General features: G+C 31.5%; 1 protein-coding gene across 1 annotated transcript; it reads right to left on the reverse strand.

The window, feature by feature from the left end:
• Positions 1-490: 490 nt before the first annotated feature.
• Positions 491-20,710, reverse strand: LOC134727060 (substance-P receptor-like). The gene is made up of 6 exons (XM_063591445.1): positions 20,623-20,710; positions 9,207-9,666; positions 7,749-8,182; positions 2,589-2,687; positions 2,016-2,184; positions 491-582 (listed from the first exon to the last, which is right to left on the reverse strand). Exons 2-6 carry the CDS (start codon positions 9,562-9,564, stop codon positions 491-493), a joined length of 1,152 nt encoding a protein of 383 aa, XP_063447515.1. The 5' UTR covers positions 9,565-9,666; positions 20,623-20,710.

The following is a 20,710-nucleotide window of genomic DNA, read 5'->3' on the forward strand; positions in this document are numbered from 1 at the left end:
TGATAATGAACGCCATACTAATTTCCAAATTGTACACAAGAAACTAAAATTTAAATAATACAAGACTAACAAAGGCCAGAGGCTCCTGACTTGGGACAGGCGCAAAAATGCGGCGGGGTTAAACATGTTTGTGAGATCTCAACCCTCCCCCTATACCTCTAACCAGTGTAGAAAAGTAAAAGCATAACAATACGCACATTAAAATTCAGTTCAAGAGAAGTCCGAGTCTGATGTCAGAAGATGTAACCAAAGAAAATAAACAAAATGACAATAATACATAAATAACAACAGACTACTAGCAGTTAACTGACATGCCAGCTCCAGACTTCAATTAAACTGACTGAAAGATTATGATTTCATCATATGAACATCAGGCACAATCCTTCCCGTAAGGGGTTTAGTATCATATATATATAAAGTCTTGTTAATGGTGTTATTGATTCAATATAATTTGAATGTTTTGCATATATAAATACATATAAATGCTTTTTTATAAATCAACCAATCCATCATCTGTAATAACTGAACTGATATTCTGAAAGCTGGAAACATTCACAGTTAACGGTGTCACTGGACCTGTAACTATATAAAAAATAAGATTTTAAAGATTTTGTGAGAAGAGTAAAATATGTAATTGTTTTTGACATACAGTAGAGATTAGAGGTCATGTTATTTCCTTATGTATTTGAGAAAAGGTCAATGAAATGACATTTTCCACTATAACTGTCACCCACACGATGTGCATTGTAAAATTGATAAATTGAAATTCAAGGAGTCTTTTAAAGTTATGTATTTATTTTTCAATATGCCAGGGCTTGCGTTCCCTACCATGACATCGTTGACATATGATTACAGTACAGAACATTAAGTTTCAGTTCATTATGAATATTTTTTATTTGTGGTCGCGTCATAAACCACATTCGAAGATGTGCTTGCCATTCACCCAACAACGAGTGCCAGAAGAAAAGCGGGAACTGTTTACCTTCCGGTTTTTTTTTTGGATGGATTGTAATGGTCTGTCTCTAGTTTTTTTTTTGTGTTTAGTGTTTTGTTGGCCGTTGTTTGACATACTGTCATTCATCATGTTTCTGTTTCGCCATGGTGTTGTCCCTTCGAACTTTGATTGATGATTGTTCCTTTGGTATTTTCTCCGTATTTTCGATGACATTTGTAAATATCGCCAGAACATTGTAACTCACTAATAGCGTTCCAAGGCGAATATGTACGAGAGGGACGAAAGATACCAGAGGGAGAGTCAAACTCATAGATAGAAAATAAACTAACAACGCAATGGTTAAAATCAAAAAGACAAACAGACAAATAATAGTACAGAAGACACAACCTAGAAAACCAAAGACTAAGCAACACGAACCCCACCAACAAATAGGGGTGATCTTAGGTTCTCCAGAATGGTAGGCAGATCCTCCTCCACATGTGAAGTTGTATTGCTTATTTTATTACAAATCCGGTATGGTTGTCAATGTCAATAAATGTCTCTTTATATAAATGTTTAAATAAATAAAAATTCGCTCATACAAGATTTGAAAGCTATTACACAAGTATGATAAGAATTAAGCACATGAATAGGTCAATCATTTTAATTTCATAACATTTTCTTTTACTTATCTATCGTCACAACACTCAAACTCAGTTTTGAAAGTTGATAACACTTTCTTAAAGTTGAGATTTATGACTAAAAGGGAACAACGTCCTCTAATAGTCTATTCGATTTGAAGTCAACTTTGCCTGAGGTAGTTGGAACCTTATTAGAAAAAAAACCAGTTTCCAAATTTGTCAACAGAGAATCAAAGAAAGATAAAGGTTATAAATCATACAAGTACCGAAGCACTGACTACTGAACTGACCAATATTTATCCTCGTCCCATGGGTTTTTGTACTATACAGAACGATTGTGACGTCTTAATTCAAAAAGCATGCATAGTACGAATTAATTTGATGTACGAAAACATATGATCTGACCATTAAATCTGTTTAAAAAAATGGAAATTACTAACCTGGACGAATTTGATTTCTTTTCCCCCACAGTTGACATTTAAACGCCTCTTTGAAGCCTTTTCTAAAATTTTCATTCAGCCCTGCGTATATTATAGGATTGAGTGCACTATTAAAATATGCAAGGTATACAGCGGCATACTTTAATGATATGACGTATTTTGGTATTTGCTGTAAATGAAAAAAACAAAGTTGGTCATGATTAAAGAAACATATATGTATATTGAAGTTATAAGAGAATAGGAAGGAGTTCTCGCATGACCATTAATGGTAACCATGCTAACGGTATCTCAAATGTATGATGCCCTAAATGACGACGAAAAAAGGGTGTTTTGACGTTAACTGTATCAAACAGAGTGAATTTGACACTCGACGATAAAGCTGGGTCATTCCTACATCCTTATACATGTTTTAAGAAATAAATTCTTGTTGTGAAGTATTTTCACGGTTCTATCAACAAAAACTATAATGAGTGCTATTACATAAATACAAGTAAATTTTCAAGTTACACATTCGTTTTGTTTTAAAAGTATGAGAGATTCAACTGACAAATAAAATGGTAAATATATACATACTACGTTACGGCTTCTGTAAACGTCCCATAGGAGAAATGTTTGTTGGGGTGTCCAGCATATTATAAATGATAAAAGAACAACCAATAACATTCGAATAACCTGTAAAGAACCAGAAGCATGAAAAAAACTATTATTATTGCTTTTAAAAGTAACATAAAAGTAAGAAATAGATGTCTTTATAATTATATAAAAATACAAAAGTTCCTTTGCTCCTTAGAGGAAACCCGCATTAGAAGTAAAACTTGTCGTTATTCCAAGATGCAGATTCTTTTCCTTCAAAATTGAAGTCTTCACATAGTCAGATAGTAATAATATTTTGTACATCTTGTATCATTTGAAATATTTCTTGATATTATTCTTGTTTGCTAGGTTTAAAAAAAATACTTAAGGATTTTACAGTTTTATTTGTCATTGACAAAGTAAATGGAATAATGGTTTAGTAACCTTTACACAAATTAATGTAATCGCTTTCCCGATGAAAGATTTCATTTCAAAACTAGCTGATATAATTACTCCATTATTATTTTTTTATAACACTGTTTCTCTATTGTTGAAGTGGGACGAAAGATACCAAAGAGACAGTCAAACATATAAATCTAAAATAAACTGACAACGCCATGGCTAAAAAATGAGAAAAAAGAAAAGCAGACAAACAATAGTACACATGACACAACATAGAAAACTAAAGAACAAACAATACGAACCCCACCAAAAACTAGGAGTGATATCAGGTGCTCCGGAAGGGTAAACAGATCCTGCTCCATATGCGTGCTAGTTCACCAAGATTTCTGACTTTGATTTTTATTAAAAAAAAAATCTGTCTTTTGAGATTTTATTTAACCCTTGCAAAAATAAATGGGAGAAAGATTCAGAAACTATAAAACAAATCAACGACAGTACGTTCTTATATGTCTTATTCAAGGAGATAAATTTAGATTAGGCGTTATTGGTGAACCTCGTTAATGTTCTGCCTGCAGCTATAGGGGATTTAGGATTTCATTCAACTTTTCTTTGAAAGGGCCAGTAATTAATTATCCCATGCTAGACCTGTCGGAACATTCAAAACTAGCTGATTTTTTTAATCCTTGACACGCTCGTTTTCGGCATGAGTACTGTTTCTCTGTTATCGGGTACTTAATATTTGTTCACAGTTTTCTTAATCCATTTTTACTGCACGTTTCAGTTTATTATTCTGCCATGGTTAAAATTAAATGGAAAGATGGTTTAGTCATGTATCGGCGACGATATGCTTATATTTATAATTTAAGCAGATTGGGTTCTAGTAAGCTTTATTTATGAGCCCCGTGATGACTAAATGACTAAATGATAGAATATTCTATTCATATTTTCAATACCGAGGGTATCACCAGCCCAGTAGTCAGCACTTTTGTGTTGACATGAGTTATCATTGATATGTTCCTTTTAATAAAATAACTGTTAACAAAATTTGAAATTTTGAAACTACGAAGGCTTTCCTTCCTGAGGAATAGATTACCTTAGCTGTATTTGGCAAAACTTTTAGAATGTGTTGTCCTCAATGATCATCAATTTCGTATTTTATTTGGCCTTTTAAACATTTTTGATTCGAGCGTCACTGATGAGTCTTTTGTAGACTAAACGCGCTTCTGGCGTAAATATAAAAGTTTAATCCTGGTAGCAATGATGAGTTTATTTTCTATGAATGGAATCGATTATGACATGCAAAAGCTGTTAAACATTTCAAAATTAGCGGATAAGGACATTGAAACTTTCAATTTTGGGAATAGAACTGTTTCATTATGATCCACTAAGTTTTTCTGAATTTAATTTTTTGTACATGATTTGAAACGCGCGTCTGGCGTACTGAACTATAATCGTGGTACCTTTGATAACTATTTGATTGCCTTTGAAAATTAAGTAAAGGTGGCACTTTGTAAATACAGCTGTTTCAAAAGCCACGCCTCTTTTGGGGAAATATATTATATTCACAGATATGTTAATCTGTTTACGTTTTTGTTCCCCAGATATGATCTCTCTGACTTAAGAATGTTACGAGTATAGAAAAACATGGTATAGCGCCTACAATTTGGAATAGAGGTAGGGGTAGTATAGAATTTTAGTATAAGTTTAAACTCTTAGAAGTTCAGGGCATATAAATGTTGAAAATATGCCGCCCAGACCTTTATTTAGACCATTGAATAAAATAGTAGTGCATATCACCTTTCCATTCTGGGATTATAACTATTCACGAAACTTCATAGTGTCACAGATTTAACCACAAAGGGAGTTCCTATACAGGGATATTTTTTTACAGAATTGCTCATAAATGGCAGGCTGGTTTAGTTACTTGAAAACAAATGTAACGACGACGAAATATGCTTTTATTCATGATTTAAACAGGTTCGGTAAGAGAAAGCTTTATTTACGAGCCAGGTTATGTTTGCAGCTAAACAATATAATATTCCATTTAATTTTCTATGAATTGAATAGGTAATTTCATGATAGAGCTGGAAGGACATTTGAAATAGTACTGATTTGAACATTGAAACTTTAAATTTTGGCAATAGTACTGGTTCGTTGTTATCGACTTCTTGGTATTTCAGGTTTCTGAATTCGAGTTTTAATGCATGTTTTTTACTGTTTTTCCCTATCATTAAAAATAAGTTGGATGGATGGTTTAATTACCTTAAAACAAATATAACGACAACGAAATATTCTTATATTTCTGATTTAAAAATATTAAGTTAGATTAAGCTTTACCTATGAGCAACGTTATGGACTAAATTCTATATATACGCTAGACGCGCGTTTCGTCTACAAAAGACTCATCAGTGACGCTCTAATCCAAAAAAGTTAAAAAGGTCAAATAAAGTACGAAGTTGAAGAGCATTGAGGACCAAAATTCCTACAAGTTTTGTCAAATACAGCTAAGGTTAGCTAAGACTGAGGTAGAAAAGCCTTAGTATTTCAAAAAATTTTGTAAACTGTTAATTTATAAATATAACAATATCAATGATAATTCATGTTAGCACAAACAGTATAAAAGATTCCATTAAACTTGAATGAGTTCGCTATCCCTTGCAAGAGTTCATTTCAAAGTAGCTTATATGAAAATTCCAACTTTATTGTTTTGCAATAGTACTGTTTCTCTACTATTGAGTATATTATTTACCAAGTTTTTTAAATTGCTATCTATAGTATGTTTTTTTCTGCCATTGAGGAATTTAATGAAAGAATGGTTTAGGAACATTGAAAAAAAATTAACGACAGTACGTGCTTACATGTCTTATTTAAGGAGATTGATTTGTACTAAGCTTTATTGATAAAACACGTGCTGCCTGCAGCTATATGTGACTGAATATTTCATTCAACTTTTCTTGGAATGAAATCACTCATCTCATGCAAAGGAAATTTTTGGCAAATGACATGTACTGTTTCTCTCTTATAGAGTTCTTGTTCATTAAGTTTTCTGAATTTGATTTGTAACTGTTATATTAAGCTTTAATTATGAGTCAGGTTTATGTGACTGCAGCTAGATGATCGGAGATCCCCTTAACTTTTTTCTAAGAATGTCATTTTAAAAAGTCTCATGCACAATTCCATTTTAAAAGTAGTTGATATGAGCATTCCAACTTTATCATTTTTGTAATAGGTTTCTCTATAAATTGAGTATAAGTTTACAAAAACTTATGAAATTTAAGTTGATTGCATGTTTTTTAGTTGTTTTCCCCCTGCCAGTGAACACGTTAATTAAAGGATGGTTTAGAAACATTAAAACATATTAATGACAATACTTGATTATATGTCTTATTTTATAATAAGATTTATTTAAACTAAGCGTTTTTTATAAACCACGCTTTACCTGCAGCTTTAGTTGATTGACGATTCCATTCAACTCTTTTTGGAATGCAATTGCTTATCACATGCAAGATCCATCGGAACGGATCAAAAGTAAATATGATGATTGGAATTCTATTTGTGGCAATAGAACTGTTTCTCCGAGTATTTTTTTACTAACTCTTCTGAACGTTTATGCCAAAAATTAAATTGATAGATGGTTTAGTAACCTTAAAACAAACGTAACAACGATGAAACATGCTTAAATTCCTGATTTAAGAAGTTTGGGTTAAAGAAAGTTTTATTTATGAGCTACTTGATGCCTGCAACTTTTCTATGAATGGAATCGCTTATCACATGCAAGAGCTGTTAAACTTTTTTTTAAATAGCTGATTTGAACATTGGAACTTTGAATTTTGGCAATAGTACTATTACATATTATACAAGATATGGTCACTACGTTGTTCTGAATTTATGTTTTTACATTTGTTTGCATTTAATAAATTTACGTAAATAATAGGATGATTTAGTGAATTTAAAACTAATGTAACGACGACGAAACATGCTTATATGAAGATTGAGTTAGATAAAGTTTTATTTGCGACCCACTTAATGAATGCAGATATACCATAGAAGATTCCATTCAACTTTGCTATGAATTAAATTGGTTATTTCATGCAAAATCTGTAAGGACAATTCAAAACAGGCTAAAATATACACAAACACTTTTGTTTGCCAATGATGCTGTTTCTCTGTTCTCGAGTGCGTTCACTATTTTTTACTCTATGTATTACATGTTTTACTGTCGTTGAAACAGTAAAGTTTTTCTGTAACCTTAAAACAAATATTAAAACGATAAGTGCGTAAGCTAGTATGTTTAGAATAACCTGGTAGATTTAGAGTAAGCTTTAGTCAGTTTAATGTGCCACATTAATTGAAAAGGAAAATGGAAGAGAGTAACCTTAAATGTAGCAATGGAATGGCAATGCGTTCTTATATATGTTTGGTTAAATAAATAAGCCACATTATTCCTGCAGATAGGTTATCGGAGATTCCATTCAAGTTTTTTTATGAATGTAATAGTTCATCTCATGGAAGAGGAAGAGGACATTTCAATGCCCGCCCGTGTTATCAAATAATAGTATTAACCCGAACTATCTGAAAATGGCCTGTTTTCAAATGTAAATGAAAAGTTATCTTGTTTTGGCAATCGATTAATATTTTTACGTTTTTCGGGTATATTAAGTTACAGATTATGACGATAAAAGAGTTGGAGTCATCAATTGGGTAGAAAGCAGATTGGATAAAACACAACAACAGATAAATAAGAATAAAACAACTTACTTTTCTTCTGATTTTGTCATGTGATGAAGTCGAACTTGTTGTGATATTGCCAGGAATTTTTCTAAATGTTAACTTCATAATTATTATGCTATAGGCAACTATCATAACAAGTATGGGGATGAAATACATGACCACGCCCTCAATTGTATAATAAATTTTCTTCCCAGGTTCTTCTGTTTTACATTTAGTGTCAGTGTAGTACTTTGGCCATGACTCTTGACAAATTGTGTCTTTCCTGTTCCGGAACTGCATCTCTACCAGTTCGTGAATAAAAAGATGTGGCGAAGCAATCGCTAGCGAACTTAGCCATGTTACTGAAATTGATATGTATATTCCGCGTATTGTCATCTTTCCTTTTAGCGGAAAAACTATAGCTAAAAACCGCTCTATTGATATGCAGGTTAGGGTTAAAACACTGAGTGTAACTGATAGAACTGAAATAAAAAAACGGTATATATTTCTTATATGTAATATATTAGAAGATGTTTTCTAGGGGAAAAAAGCAACAATAGCAAATTGACCATATAATACTCGACTCTTTAAAAGTTGATACACAGTGTATTTTTCATTAAATTTTCTTTTTTTCTTTGATAACGAATCCATTTCAAAAATCAAGGACATGCAATTCATGCAAAAATTGTTTACAATGTATGTTTTTAAAACATTTTAATTTGTTAATGTTATTATGAATATGCCTGCTTTTTACTAGACTGCAACGCAAAATGTATTAAACAATCATCGTAAGTTATGCTGAAAAGTTCACAACTTACGAGTATTTTTTCTCCTAAGATTTTTGCTAAATGATTCGCAGCTGGATCTCAAGTCAAACACATGAATCATTATACGGACTCTGAGTCGAACAGTCTTTGCTTTTATTTATTATTTTAATTGATGAAATGCACATTTATACCTCGAGGAGTGGAAGGCGTATAAATAAAACAATACAAATTTATACCACAAAGCAAGATTATAATTAAACATCATATAGTATACAGCGGTTTGCCGTGTACTTGGGACTAGGCGGAGAAGCAGCAAATGCTCAATTTAAACTAACGTTGAACCGACGTCCTTCCGTTCAAGAATTTAGGAAAAGAACGCATCTTTTATTGTTGTGACTACTTTATTTTGATATGCTATTAAAAAAAGAGTATATTTCAACTAAAGAACAAAGAGTCCACCAAGGATAATAAATAAATAGTTCAACATATGTCCTCCCGCGTAGAGTCAAGGGAAAGAACGATTATTATATTGCTGATAATAATTAACTCATAATAGGTACCAGGATTAAAATTTTGTGTTTGCGCGAGACGCCTGTTTCGTCTACAAAAGACTTAGCAGTGACGCTCGAATAGAGAACATATTTTCAACAAAACTAGAGACACGAAGAGTCCGCCAAAAATATTTATAAAAAGTTGTAAACATCAACACATAATATGAAAAGTTGCATGTTAGACTTACCTTGAACAAAGGTTGCAAATTTACACATAAAAGCACCAAATGGCCACATAGGAGAAATCTGGTTTCCAAGATGTACCCACATACAGAAAAACGCCACCATAATATCAGAAATTGCTAAATTCAGGATAAGAATATTTGTAGTTGTTCGTATTTTCTTGTGACATATTATAATTAAAATGACTATAAAATTTCCTACGATGTCACCGGCAATTGCAATTATATAAAATATGATCTTCAGAGTGACTTCTAATATCGGTTTTGAATGGATTTCAGGTGCATCAAATAGTTTCAGAAGATCTGTTACACTACTGTTGACAATTACGCGTTCTCCTGGGATACTTTTGCAATGTATCATCATTATTCCGGATTCCGTTTAATATTCTGGTATTATAATGTATTTTTTTCCAATACATAAAATTTCAGTTTGAAAATCTGGAGTGAGCTACTGATGTTGGTCAGTCTAAAACAAAAGAGTTGTGAAAAAAATCAATTAGTTATCTGCATTTTATACCTGGAAACAATTAATTGGTTATATGCCTTTTAATTTGTACGGAACAATTTAATAATTTGTTGAGAGGAAATGTCGGAAATGTTGACTTCCAAGACAAACACAATCCTGCTGTATGCCTGCAGCTGATCAGATGACGTATCGTTTACTGCGTAATGCACTCATCCGGAATACTATATTATACGTTATTGAAGCATTGCCTTTCCCGACAAACAAAATAGAAAAACAATATTTAATAAGATATCAGCAAATCAAGTTCGTCTTCTAAAAAATTGGAATTTCCAAAACGAAATCAAAGACGGGATTATATAGAAAAAAATTCTAAAAAGCAAATACATGTTACATAATTTACAAATGCAAATAATACAGATTAATTTCAGTATGCTTAAATTCCAGTGGCAAATGATTTATGCTTTTTCTGGAGGGGAACAAGTTGAAATAAAAACACTATTCGAAGAAAGTTTTGCAACACTTTAATTTCGATTAATGAGGACCAAACTATTCTCTAAATAGTTGGTGCAAAATTGTTTTAAGATGCAAAGAGCTCGAAAATTTCCATAAACGCGGGTCATGATTAAACGTTGTCATTCGGACTAGATTCGTTTGATTTATTCATATCGCACAGGCCAAAACAACCACCGGCTTTATCAGACTGCCTGTACAATTACTCTAAAACGTCATAGCAAGATTTCATTTTTATGAAGCAAAATATATTTGCATTCAAGATCTATCTTGAATTTGCATGCAAGTGATGTCTTACATATTTTCAAGCTATTTAGTTACTAGTTTCAGAAAATCCTTGAAGGCACAAGTCCGAATGAATGTATCTATTTTACACCAAGCTTTTATTGTCAATGTAGAATGATACTTTTTAAATAGTTTTGGAGAGATGTCTTTCAGCGATTTGATCATATAATACTGAAAAGCATGACACACGAATGCGCAAGGCTTCCAATTTCATTAAACGACATATTGGTGTACAGATCGTTATTGATATTTTCCCTCATCAACATTCTTATAGTTGTTTGAGGACTTTGCTCTCAAGTGCAAGCAAAATACCAATGTTAAGAACACCGCGGTTACTATATTATCAAAAATGAATGAAATTGGTTATACTATTATGAATCATTGACTTACAGAAACACAAAATTCAAAAAAGCCTTCAATTAGGAGATTGTATTAAAATGTTCCTGGAAACGAAAGTTTTGTGACATTCCAAATTAAACTCCATGTTTGTTTTGGCATTATATTTTAATAGATATACGTGTTATGTAAATAAGGGTCAGTTCTATGAACTATTAACATAGTAACGTGTGTAAACATTAAGGTAAATTTTGAACTATAGACATTTGTTCCCAATTCTCAACGCTTGAAATGTGCGATTCAAGTTACTTATTCAATGACTACTTGATTAAAAGAGACACCGGCGTGAGGACCAATAAATGAAATTAGCACGTTTTGTAGAAGATAAGCCAACTTTCTCTTTATTTGTTTAACTTATATGGTCTATTCAGAAAATTATCAATAAAATGTCATTATGAGCAGTATATCTATATATAATATTCTCACACAAATAATCAACAATTTTCCTTCCATCTTTCACATCATTGATACTATTGTTGAACAGTTGCACTTTTTATATGCTTTTGTAAACTTTTGCCGCGAAGGATCTGAGCAATTTTACAGACTTTACGAACGCTTAACTTCGAAAATGTAGAGGTATACCTTCATACTTTGTTTTATGTTCTCTCATCTGGAAAATCGAGGCTATCTTACCTTTGGACCTTATTAAGTCTATAGTTCATCAGATGTAAATTCACAGTAGTTAACTCAAGGGGTTGTGGCATACATGGAAGTTGACTTTTGGTGACTTTTGAGGGTTTTGATTTAATTTTGCAAAAAAAAGTAAGTTTTTGTACATCACATATTTAGAAATTTAGGTAAGAGAGATGTCGTTTTTGCTTTCGAGACTTACACTTTCGATGTCTAACTAAGCCCTTAGTTTGATTAGATAGACGCTATTCTACTTTTGAATGGGTTTTAAATGTTCAATTACATAAATTCGCTGATAAAGTTAAGTCTGAAATGTTTGTGTCAACTATCTTAGATATTTACACCAAAAGGAAGATATTATACACTTTACTTAAAAATATGTAACTTTAATTTTTAAATATATCATATGAAAATGTCACCTTCTTGATTTGACGTTATATATGTACGTCAGATGCTCTTGAACGGAGAAAAAATATTGACAAAATTAGACAAGAATTCATAAACATAGAATTACCTTGGATTAGGGCTGTACATCAAACCAAAGTACATTTCACGTTCTGAATTTTCTCGTCACAAAACTAGTTGAAAAAGGAGAAAATTACCAAGTGGACATTCAACAGTCGAAGTAGAAGTAAAATTTATAGCGGTATTGAAAAAATAAAACAAACAAAAAGACAAAGAAGCACACAAAACACTTCACAAAAAAACCCCTGAGCAACACGAAATTAACCAAAAACTGTGGGTGATCCCAGGTGCTCCTGAACAATAAGCAGGTCCTGCTCAGATAATGGCATCCGTCATGTTGCTCAGTTAAGTACAAATGTAGTGATGTCACAGTCGGGGGGGGGGGGAGATTGGGATCGGGGTAATGATAAATGGATAATACCCATGCTCATCTGTGACAAAGATATTCCATAACGATTAACCAATTCATGAAAATGTCTTTAAATCTTACACAAAGGGATAAAGGGAAGAAATAATGTATATAATTTGTTACGGCAATATTCCTCAGAAATATAATTCGAAGGTAGACATGCGCCCACCGGAAGTTCAATGGAAATATGTCTCTTAATCATGTTATAAATCCTATCAGTATCAAGGAATTGACTATAATAGTCCTGAATAAGTTTTAATTTATATGATTCGCAGATTCTAGATTTACCTTCACTAGTAAATACATTTAAGGCTTCATTTAACGGCATTCTATATTCTTTGTGAAAAAAAATCATATCTTTTTTATAATATAAAAAAAGAGATCTCGTGTTTGGACTTTCGATGTCCTACTTACATGCAGTCCACCGATTTATTTATTCTACTTAATTCTGATTTTTGATGATTTGAGTGGTTTATTTATACCTAACAGAGTAAAGTATGACAATGTTTGTGTCAACTATATTAATAAATAAGTGTTTATACCGAAGAGTAGATAATATGCAATTCAATTTAAAACATCTAACTTTAATATTAAATATATGGAAGTGTCACTTTAATGTTTGACGTAATACATGTACGTCAGTTGCTCTTGAACGGAGAAGAGAATTCATAAACATAGTATTACCCTGGATTAAAGCTGTTCATCAAACCAAATTACATTTTACATATTGAAATGTCTTGCCAAAAAAAATTAACTAGGTAAAAAGTGAAGAGAGAAGTCGAAGTAGAAGTAAAACTGACAGCGTCATGGCACAGACAAAAAGACGAAACCCCCCCCCCAAAAAAAAAATAAAAACTTCATTAAAAACTACACTGGAAACCTTTAGACTGAGCAACACGAGCCTTATCTTAAATCTGGTATGTTCTCAGTTGCTCCGGAATCGTAATCAAATCATGCGCAGATAGTGGCATCCGTAATGTTACTCAGTTATGTTTTATCCGCTGATGCCACAAGAATTGGTACGTTTTGTTTAGTATAGAACGTAAGAGAGATATCAGTCTTGTTCTCGAGACTTGCACTTTTGATATCTTACTTATCCCTTTATTTCGCTAGCTCGACTTTGCTATAATTTCTTATAAGTTAAGTGTTTTATTTACACTGCTACTTTTGCATAGATACTTTTTCTGTACCCAAAATCTGTAGTACTGGAAAGTTTTTCTATTGCAAATCTCTTTCAGTTACGATTTTCAAACATGGAATATTGTGATCACTGTTGGTATTATTTCTGTACCAAAAATATGTTGTACAAATCAAGTACTGTAAAATACAGGTACCTGAATACTACAATATATTTTAAGAAATGAAATAGCACTAAATATTAAAAGTAATTTTCCAGTACTTCATATATTAGTGCAGAAATAGTACCTATACAAAAGTAGCTGTGTATACCTAATAAAGTCAAGTCTGACAATGTTTGTTTCAACTATGTTAAATAAACATCAAACAGTATATCATATGCACTTAACTTTAAAAAAAAAAGAGTAACTTTAATTATTGGATATCGTTTTGATGTTATAAATATACGTCTATTGCTCTATAACGGAGAAGAAATATTGACAAAATTTAACAAGAATTCATATATCTTTTAACGACTAAAATAACCCTAATGGAAACAAACTAAGAACAAACAGAAAATTAATAAAAAAAAAAAATACAAATTAGAAATATTTTCATTAATAGATTAAGATCGATGTCTGATATCAAATTTTATAAGAATAAGAATAAGTAATAGTTATCTAAATATTGAACTGGTTACCTTTGGAAAAAGATTGTGTCCTATCTGAGGTGGAAGATGAATATCACTTTGCTTTTTTCAGGAAGTTGAAATTATAGTTCCCGATTTCACCAAAATGTCTGATGAGGAAAAAATTGCATTTATGTTTACATTTAATGAGTATGACATAACTAAAACTATTGTAAAGGGAGTTAATGATTTATATAATTTAAGAAATAGCCTGGCTGATACGAAAAACTAGCCGATGTAACAAAGCTATGACTATTTTATATTTTTCTAATAAAATTTGTTATGATATATTTAATAACAACTGCATTATAAACTTTTGCATTTGTACTTTCAAATTTGCAAAAGTATCACCTCCTCCACATCATCGAAATATAGCCTTATAGAATATGAATGTTGTTTACATTTAAATATTGTATGTTTGTAATGATTGTCATGTTTGTCTTAGTAACAATCCAATATTTGGATTTTACACCAATAAAATGATTTGATTGAATTTGATTTGATTTGATATACATAAAATTGAATAAGATTAGAGCTGTATATCTAACCTAATTACATTTATACATATTGAATTTTCTCTTTAAAAATGAACTAGATTGAAAAAGATGAGAGAATTCCACATAACACTAGACAGAAAATTAGACACTGCGCAACACGAACCAAACCTTGGGAATAATAGGCAGATCCTGCTCAGATATTGGCATCCGTCATGTTGCTCAGGTAAGTATAAATTCGGTAATGTCACAATCTGGGGAAAAGGGTCACATTAGGATAACAATGATTAAGTCTGTGATAAAAATGTTCCATACCGATCAACCAACTCACGAAGGCGTCCGTAAATCTCTGAAAGGGACGAAGAGTAGGAATTATGTTTGTATTTTTCTTACGAAAAAAACGGTCAGAAATATAATAAAAGACACACATTCACACTAAAAGTTTAATAATGTCTCACTCAATGTTTCTTAATTTTGTACATAGTGATTTCGATTAGAAATAAGTCGCGTAGAACAGTAAATAATAAAAACCTTATCAAAAGTATCAATAGCCGATCTGATTCTCCCCTGTATTGTTGCTTGTTTAATTCTGAAAGTTATTAAAACATAATAGTATTTAGAGTACACAGTAAATGAACAACAATGTTAAATGTTTTAATCAAAAATTAATAATAAATTTAACAAATCAGCATTGCATAAATACTACCGTTAAACAATTGCCCATTTTACGTATTTTTGTAATGTTTGCATAGAAGGGCATCACATTCAACATGTTTGTATTTGAAGGAAAATTGGGTCTACAAAAAATAAAATGTAAGTAAATGATGTTTATGGTCTATATACTCATGTGGACCAACAGAAGGCATAGTCGTTCAACTTTGCCTGAGGGTGGAAACCTGAGTTTCTTAATAATGTTATAAAGGAAAGCCTTGTTATAAATCATGTTGTACCGAAGCATTGTCTACTGAGCTGATGAAACGTCATTCAATGAATCAATAGACCACGATCAGCGTAATCGAAATGCTAGAAAATATAATCGATAACTTACATCCGTAGCGCTTTTTTAGATTGATCTTCATTGGCAACGTTGATAAAATTGAGGTATAGTTACATACTTTATACCATTTGGTTTTAGATTCTCTCATCTGAAAAGTCATGACGTTTTAACTATTGAACCTTTTTTGGCTTTAGTTCATCAGATTTAAATCAACAGCAATTAGAATAAGGGATTGTGGAAAGTTTTCATTTGAAGTTAAAGAAAGTTTCATATTATTATCGAAATAATTGTAACTATCTATGTATATTATAAAACCTTAAAGTCATATGAAACCTCAAATTGAAAAAAAAATGCATATGTTTTTTAAGTAAATGGATAGTTATCATTATAAAACCTATGTACATATCCTTTTTGTTGAGTTTTTTTTTAATTTGTCTACATTTAGATAAAGTCAACTTTTTTAATTGATTGCTTCCAGGAAGCAAATTATTTGCCGACATATTTTCCGTTTGCAAAGTGACCTTAGCACGACTGTCTCGTCAAAATCCGGTGATTGCAATACGCAATACGCATGGATCTCTCATTAAAATAAACTATTATTTGATTTTACATGTTATACACGTGCTCAATATCCATGCTTCTTTGTTGAGTGTTTACTATAAGGTGGCAATCGGTAAACTTCGGCTTCAAAACACGACAAATAATAAGCCATAATATATTCAGAACAGACAGAGAGAAAAAAATTGACGATTATACGATATGTTTGCGTAAAAAATGATAAAATCGTGCACAGAAGACTAAGTTTATGATAAATACATGCATTGGATCAAGAATTGGATAACCATTATTTTTCACCAGTCACTCGTTTCATAGAGGGATATCGTTTTTGCTTTCAAAACTAAAACTTCCGATGTCTTATTAATCCCTTTGTACCATTGTATCAGTATCATTCTACTTTTGGATGGTCTTGGATAAGTTGAGTGTTCTGTAACTTAAGTCGCTGATAAAGTTAAGACTGGGAATGTTTAGGTCAATTGCATTAAATAAGTGTTTACATCAAAGAGTAGATAACATGCACTTTAAAAAAATGTAACTTAAATTAGTAAATATATGGAAGTGACACCTTATCGTTTTGACCTATTTCATGTACGTCAGGTTTTCTTGAACCTCCAAGATATATTGATAAAAATTACAAGAATTTATAAACATAGCATTAATTTTGATAAAGGCTGTACGTCAAACCAACGTACATTTCAGGTGTAATACTAGAACCATCATTGTCTCTCCTATTTGTCTTGGTTAAATTTTCACTTTTCAAAAAATTGTGCAGAATTCATCTTTGTTTCAAATAAAGAAATACTTGGCATGAGAAAAGTTTTATCCTGTCCATTACTATAGTCAAATTTTCACATTACATTTCATTGCATATAAGACAATAACATTGGAAATTAATCAATCAAATTGTCATTTCCCATTTATATGTGTACAAGCTTTAGTAATCATGTAACCTCAAGTTTACTAAATATTCTATAGAAACACCAAATAAAAAAATAATGGTGCTCTGAAACTCCCAAGGTATTTTTGAATGACCCAGAAATTATTTTTCTGCATTGAAATTTAGGATTAATTTCCAACAACTGTCAAATATTTTTGTAACGGATGTAACGTACTATGATTTGGCGGTACACATATTGAATGTTTACGTCATAAAAATGAAAGGTTAAATAGAGAATAAAGATTGACATTTAAAAAAAAAACTCATAACAGTTATCAAAGGTATCAGGATTATGATTTAGTACGCCAGACGAGCGTTTCGTCTTCATAAGACTCATCAGTGACGCTCAAATCAAAATATTAATAAAGCCAAACAAGTACAAAGTTGAAGAGCATTGAGGATCCAAAATTTCAAAAAGTTGTGCCAAATACGGCTAATGTTATCTATACCTGGGATAAGAAAATCCTCAGTTATTTGAAAAAAATTCCTACTTCGTTTTATTTCATTTTAGGTTTTAATCAGAAAAGTCGTGGCTTCTTATATTTTTTTTTGTCATTAAAAAATGAGCAGTTATTAATATGTGGGATTGAGGGAAGTTTTCATTTGAAGCTAAAAGAAAGGGTTTTTTTTAATACAGCAAGAATTGTAGCCTTTTGTATATGAGAAGAATTTAGGTTAGAGATATATTTTTGTTTTCGAGACCTGTGCTATCGATATCTTACTTAATTGTTTATAACACTGGATAAACTTTAAATCTAAGTTTGAATGAGTAGAGGGTTTTGTTATGCCTAACATCGCTGATAATAACGATGTTTGTGTCATCTGTTTTAGATATAAGTGTTGACACAAAAGAGTAGAATACATATGCACTTTACTTATTAGAATGAAACTTAAGTTATTAAAAATGTGGAAGTTCCTTTTAATCGATTTGACGTAATACATGTACGTCAGTTGCTCTTTAACGTTAAAGAAAATTGACAAAAATTGACAACAATTCGTAAACATAGAATTGCCTTGGATTAGAGATGTATATCATTTCAAAGTACCAGATTCTAAAGGACTATGGGTAATCTCAATGTTTGTTCACCAAAATGAAAATAACGTTACATCATTGGTTGCATTTCCCTTCCGTAGAACGTTTTAAACCAATCACAACGTTTTGACGTACGTTATTGAAAATATTACCCAGAATGCATTAGATTCTAAATAGGCAAATTGAATTACACTAAAAAAAAAACCACAGAAGTTACCAAGCGGACTTTCAAAGCTCATATATCGATTTTAAACTGAAAACGTTATGGCATAAAACTAAAAACGAAAATGTACGAAATTAAAAGTAAGTCTATAAAATACAAAACATGAAAGAGGAAATATTTCTCTCAATCATGTGTGAATGAATGATCTTAATTTATACGAAGAATCGAGTAGTGATTTGGACAGGGTTAGATTGCCCACAACAGTCATGATATCTGCCATTATATAACTTGAAAGGCGCAACAATAGCATCTTTTATAGTTTGAGCGCATTTGGATTTGTTGGCTGAGAAAAGAATAAATTTGAAAATCAATCATCCAAAAAAAATCTGACATTTATTTGTTTCGTCCAATTGAAAGAAAATAGCAGAACGTATTTTCAATTACTTCAATCATTCCTCAAGACGTTATGTAAATTATGTGAATTTGGAACATATGCAATGAATCAATGAATGCGTCATGACCAATAAGATAGCAATTGGACGTTGTTGCGTAACAGTCCATCAATAAAGGTATCGATACACTTGTAAATAAGTGTGTATACCAAAGAGCAGATGATAAGCACTTTACTTAAAATACAAAAATAAGAAGTGTGACCTTATCGATTTGACGTAATACATTCAGTACTTTGGTTGCTGTTTAATACCAATGATATAATTGACAAAATTGGCAAGTAAGCATATACATGGAATTACCCTGGTTTAGGTCTGTTCATTACATCATAGTACTTTTACCTAATGATTTTCTCGTTATAAAAGTGATCAAAATAAAACAAGTTAGAAGACACAAAAAGTACATCACAAACTTATAAGTTAAAGTAAAGTGCCCGTTAAAGCAAACAGATATACGACGTAACAAATAAGTCCTCAAAACACTGAACAGAAACAATATTAAGCAACACGAACCTTGCCAACATTGGGAATGATCACAGCTGATCGATCAATTCCGTTAAACCGTCAAAGGAATAGCGAGACGCTTTAGAGTACTAGTTATTTATTTGTTTCGGGAAATATTATCTTGGAAACTAATTCAAAAACAAGCATATGCATGTGCAGAATAGCACGGAAACATGTTAAATGACTAAATATGTTTAATTTACACACGGTTCTGAACCAATACTGCAAACCATTTGGTCATAAAAGAGAGTCGAAAGATAAAGTTATCAAAGGTACCAGGATTATAATTTAGTACGCCAGACGCGCGTTTCGTCTACATAAGACTCATCAGTGACGCTCAAATCAAAATATTTATAAAGCCAAACAAGTACAAAATTGTGAAGAGCATTGAGGATCCAAAATTCCAAAAATTTGTGCCAAATACGGCTAAGGTAATCTATGCATGGATAAGAAAATCCTTAGTTTTTCGAAAAATTCAAACTTTTGTAATCAGGAAATTTATAAAAATGACCACATTATTGATATTCATGTCAACTCCGAAGTGTTGACTACTGGGCTGGTGATACCCTCGGATAACAAAGGGGCATTCAAACTCGTAAGTCGAAAATAAATAAACAGCGCCATGGTTCAAAAAGTTAATTACAAACAACAGTACAAAAAACACAAAATAGAAAACTTGAGACTGGTCAAGGTGTTCACTCTAACAATGCTCAATTGGTCTCCATGAAGAGGCTAAATTAACTTTAGCACAACGTCATAATGCATGCAAGATGAATATTTTGCAATGCACAATACGTTTAGAAGGCTTCTCTATATTATCACCTTATAAATTTTGGCTGCATTTTGGCGTTGTGTGTTTCAGATAAGAAAACAATTGAATATCAATTATCAAAATAAAATATCTGACAGTCTAGTTTTCGACTGATCGGAACGAAATGAGCAAATTTATCAAAATGACCTTCAAGTTTCTTTAAAATTTTCTTCAAGTCGTATCAAAATACAGACATTTATATATATGATAATCAAATTTGAACTTGAACAGTTCATGCAGGTACAACTAGTTCGGACACAATAATTGTCGTGGAGAAACAGTTCATAAATGTCGATACTCTCAATTGTATATTACAGGTAAACACATCAAATTCACTTCGAAATCTAGAATAGAAATGTGTCAAAAGATAACGGACTAACCATCTAGGACCACTATGCAAACATTAAAACAATATGTTTTGAAAAATAACTTGTATCTAGAACAAAAATTACAAAAAAGCAAATGATTATGAAATATTATGAACTCGAGATGAAACGGAAGTTAATCTTACCTGTTCGGCATGTTTCGGTTCCATAAACGACCTTAAAGAAAAATTGACGAAAACGACTTCTTATCATTATTGTAAGAGACAATGTGTC

The sequence above is a fragment of the Mytilus trossulus genome, chromosome 7 (assembly GCF_036588685.1).
Source record: "Mytilus trossulus isolate FHL-02 chromosome 7, PNRI_Mtr1.1.1.hap1, whole genome shotgun sequence".
Classification (NCBI taxonomy): Eukaryota; Metazoa; Mollusca; class Bivalvia; order Mytilida; family Mytilidae; genus Mytilus; species Mytilus trossulus.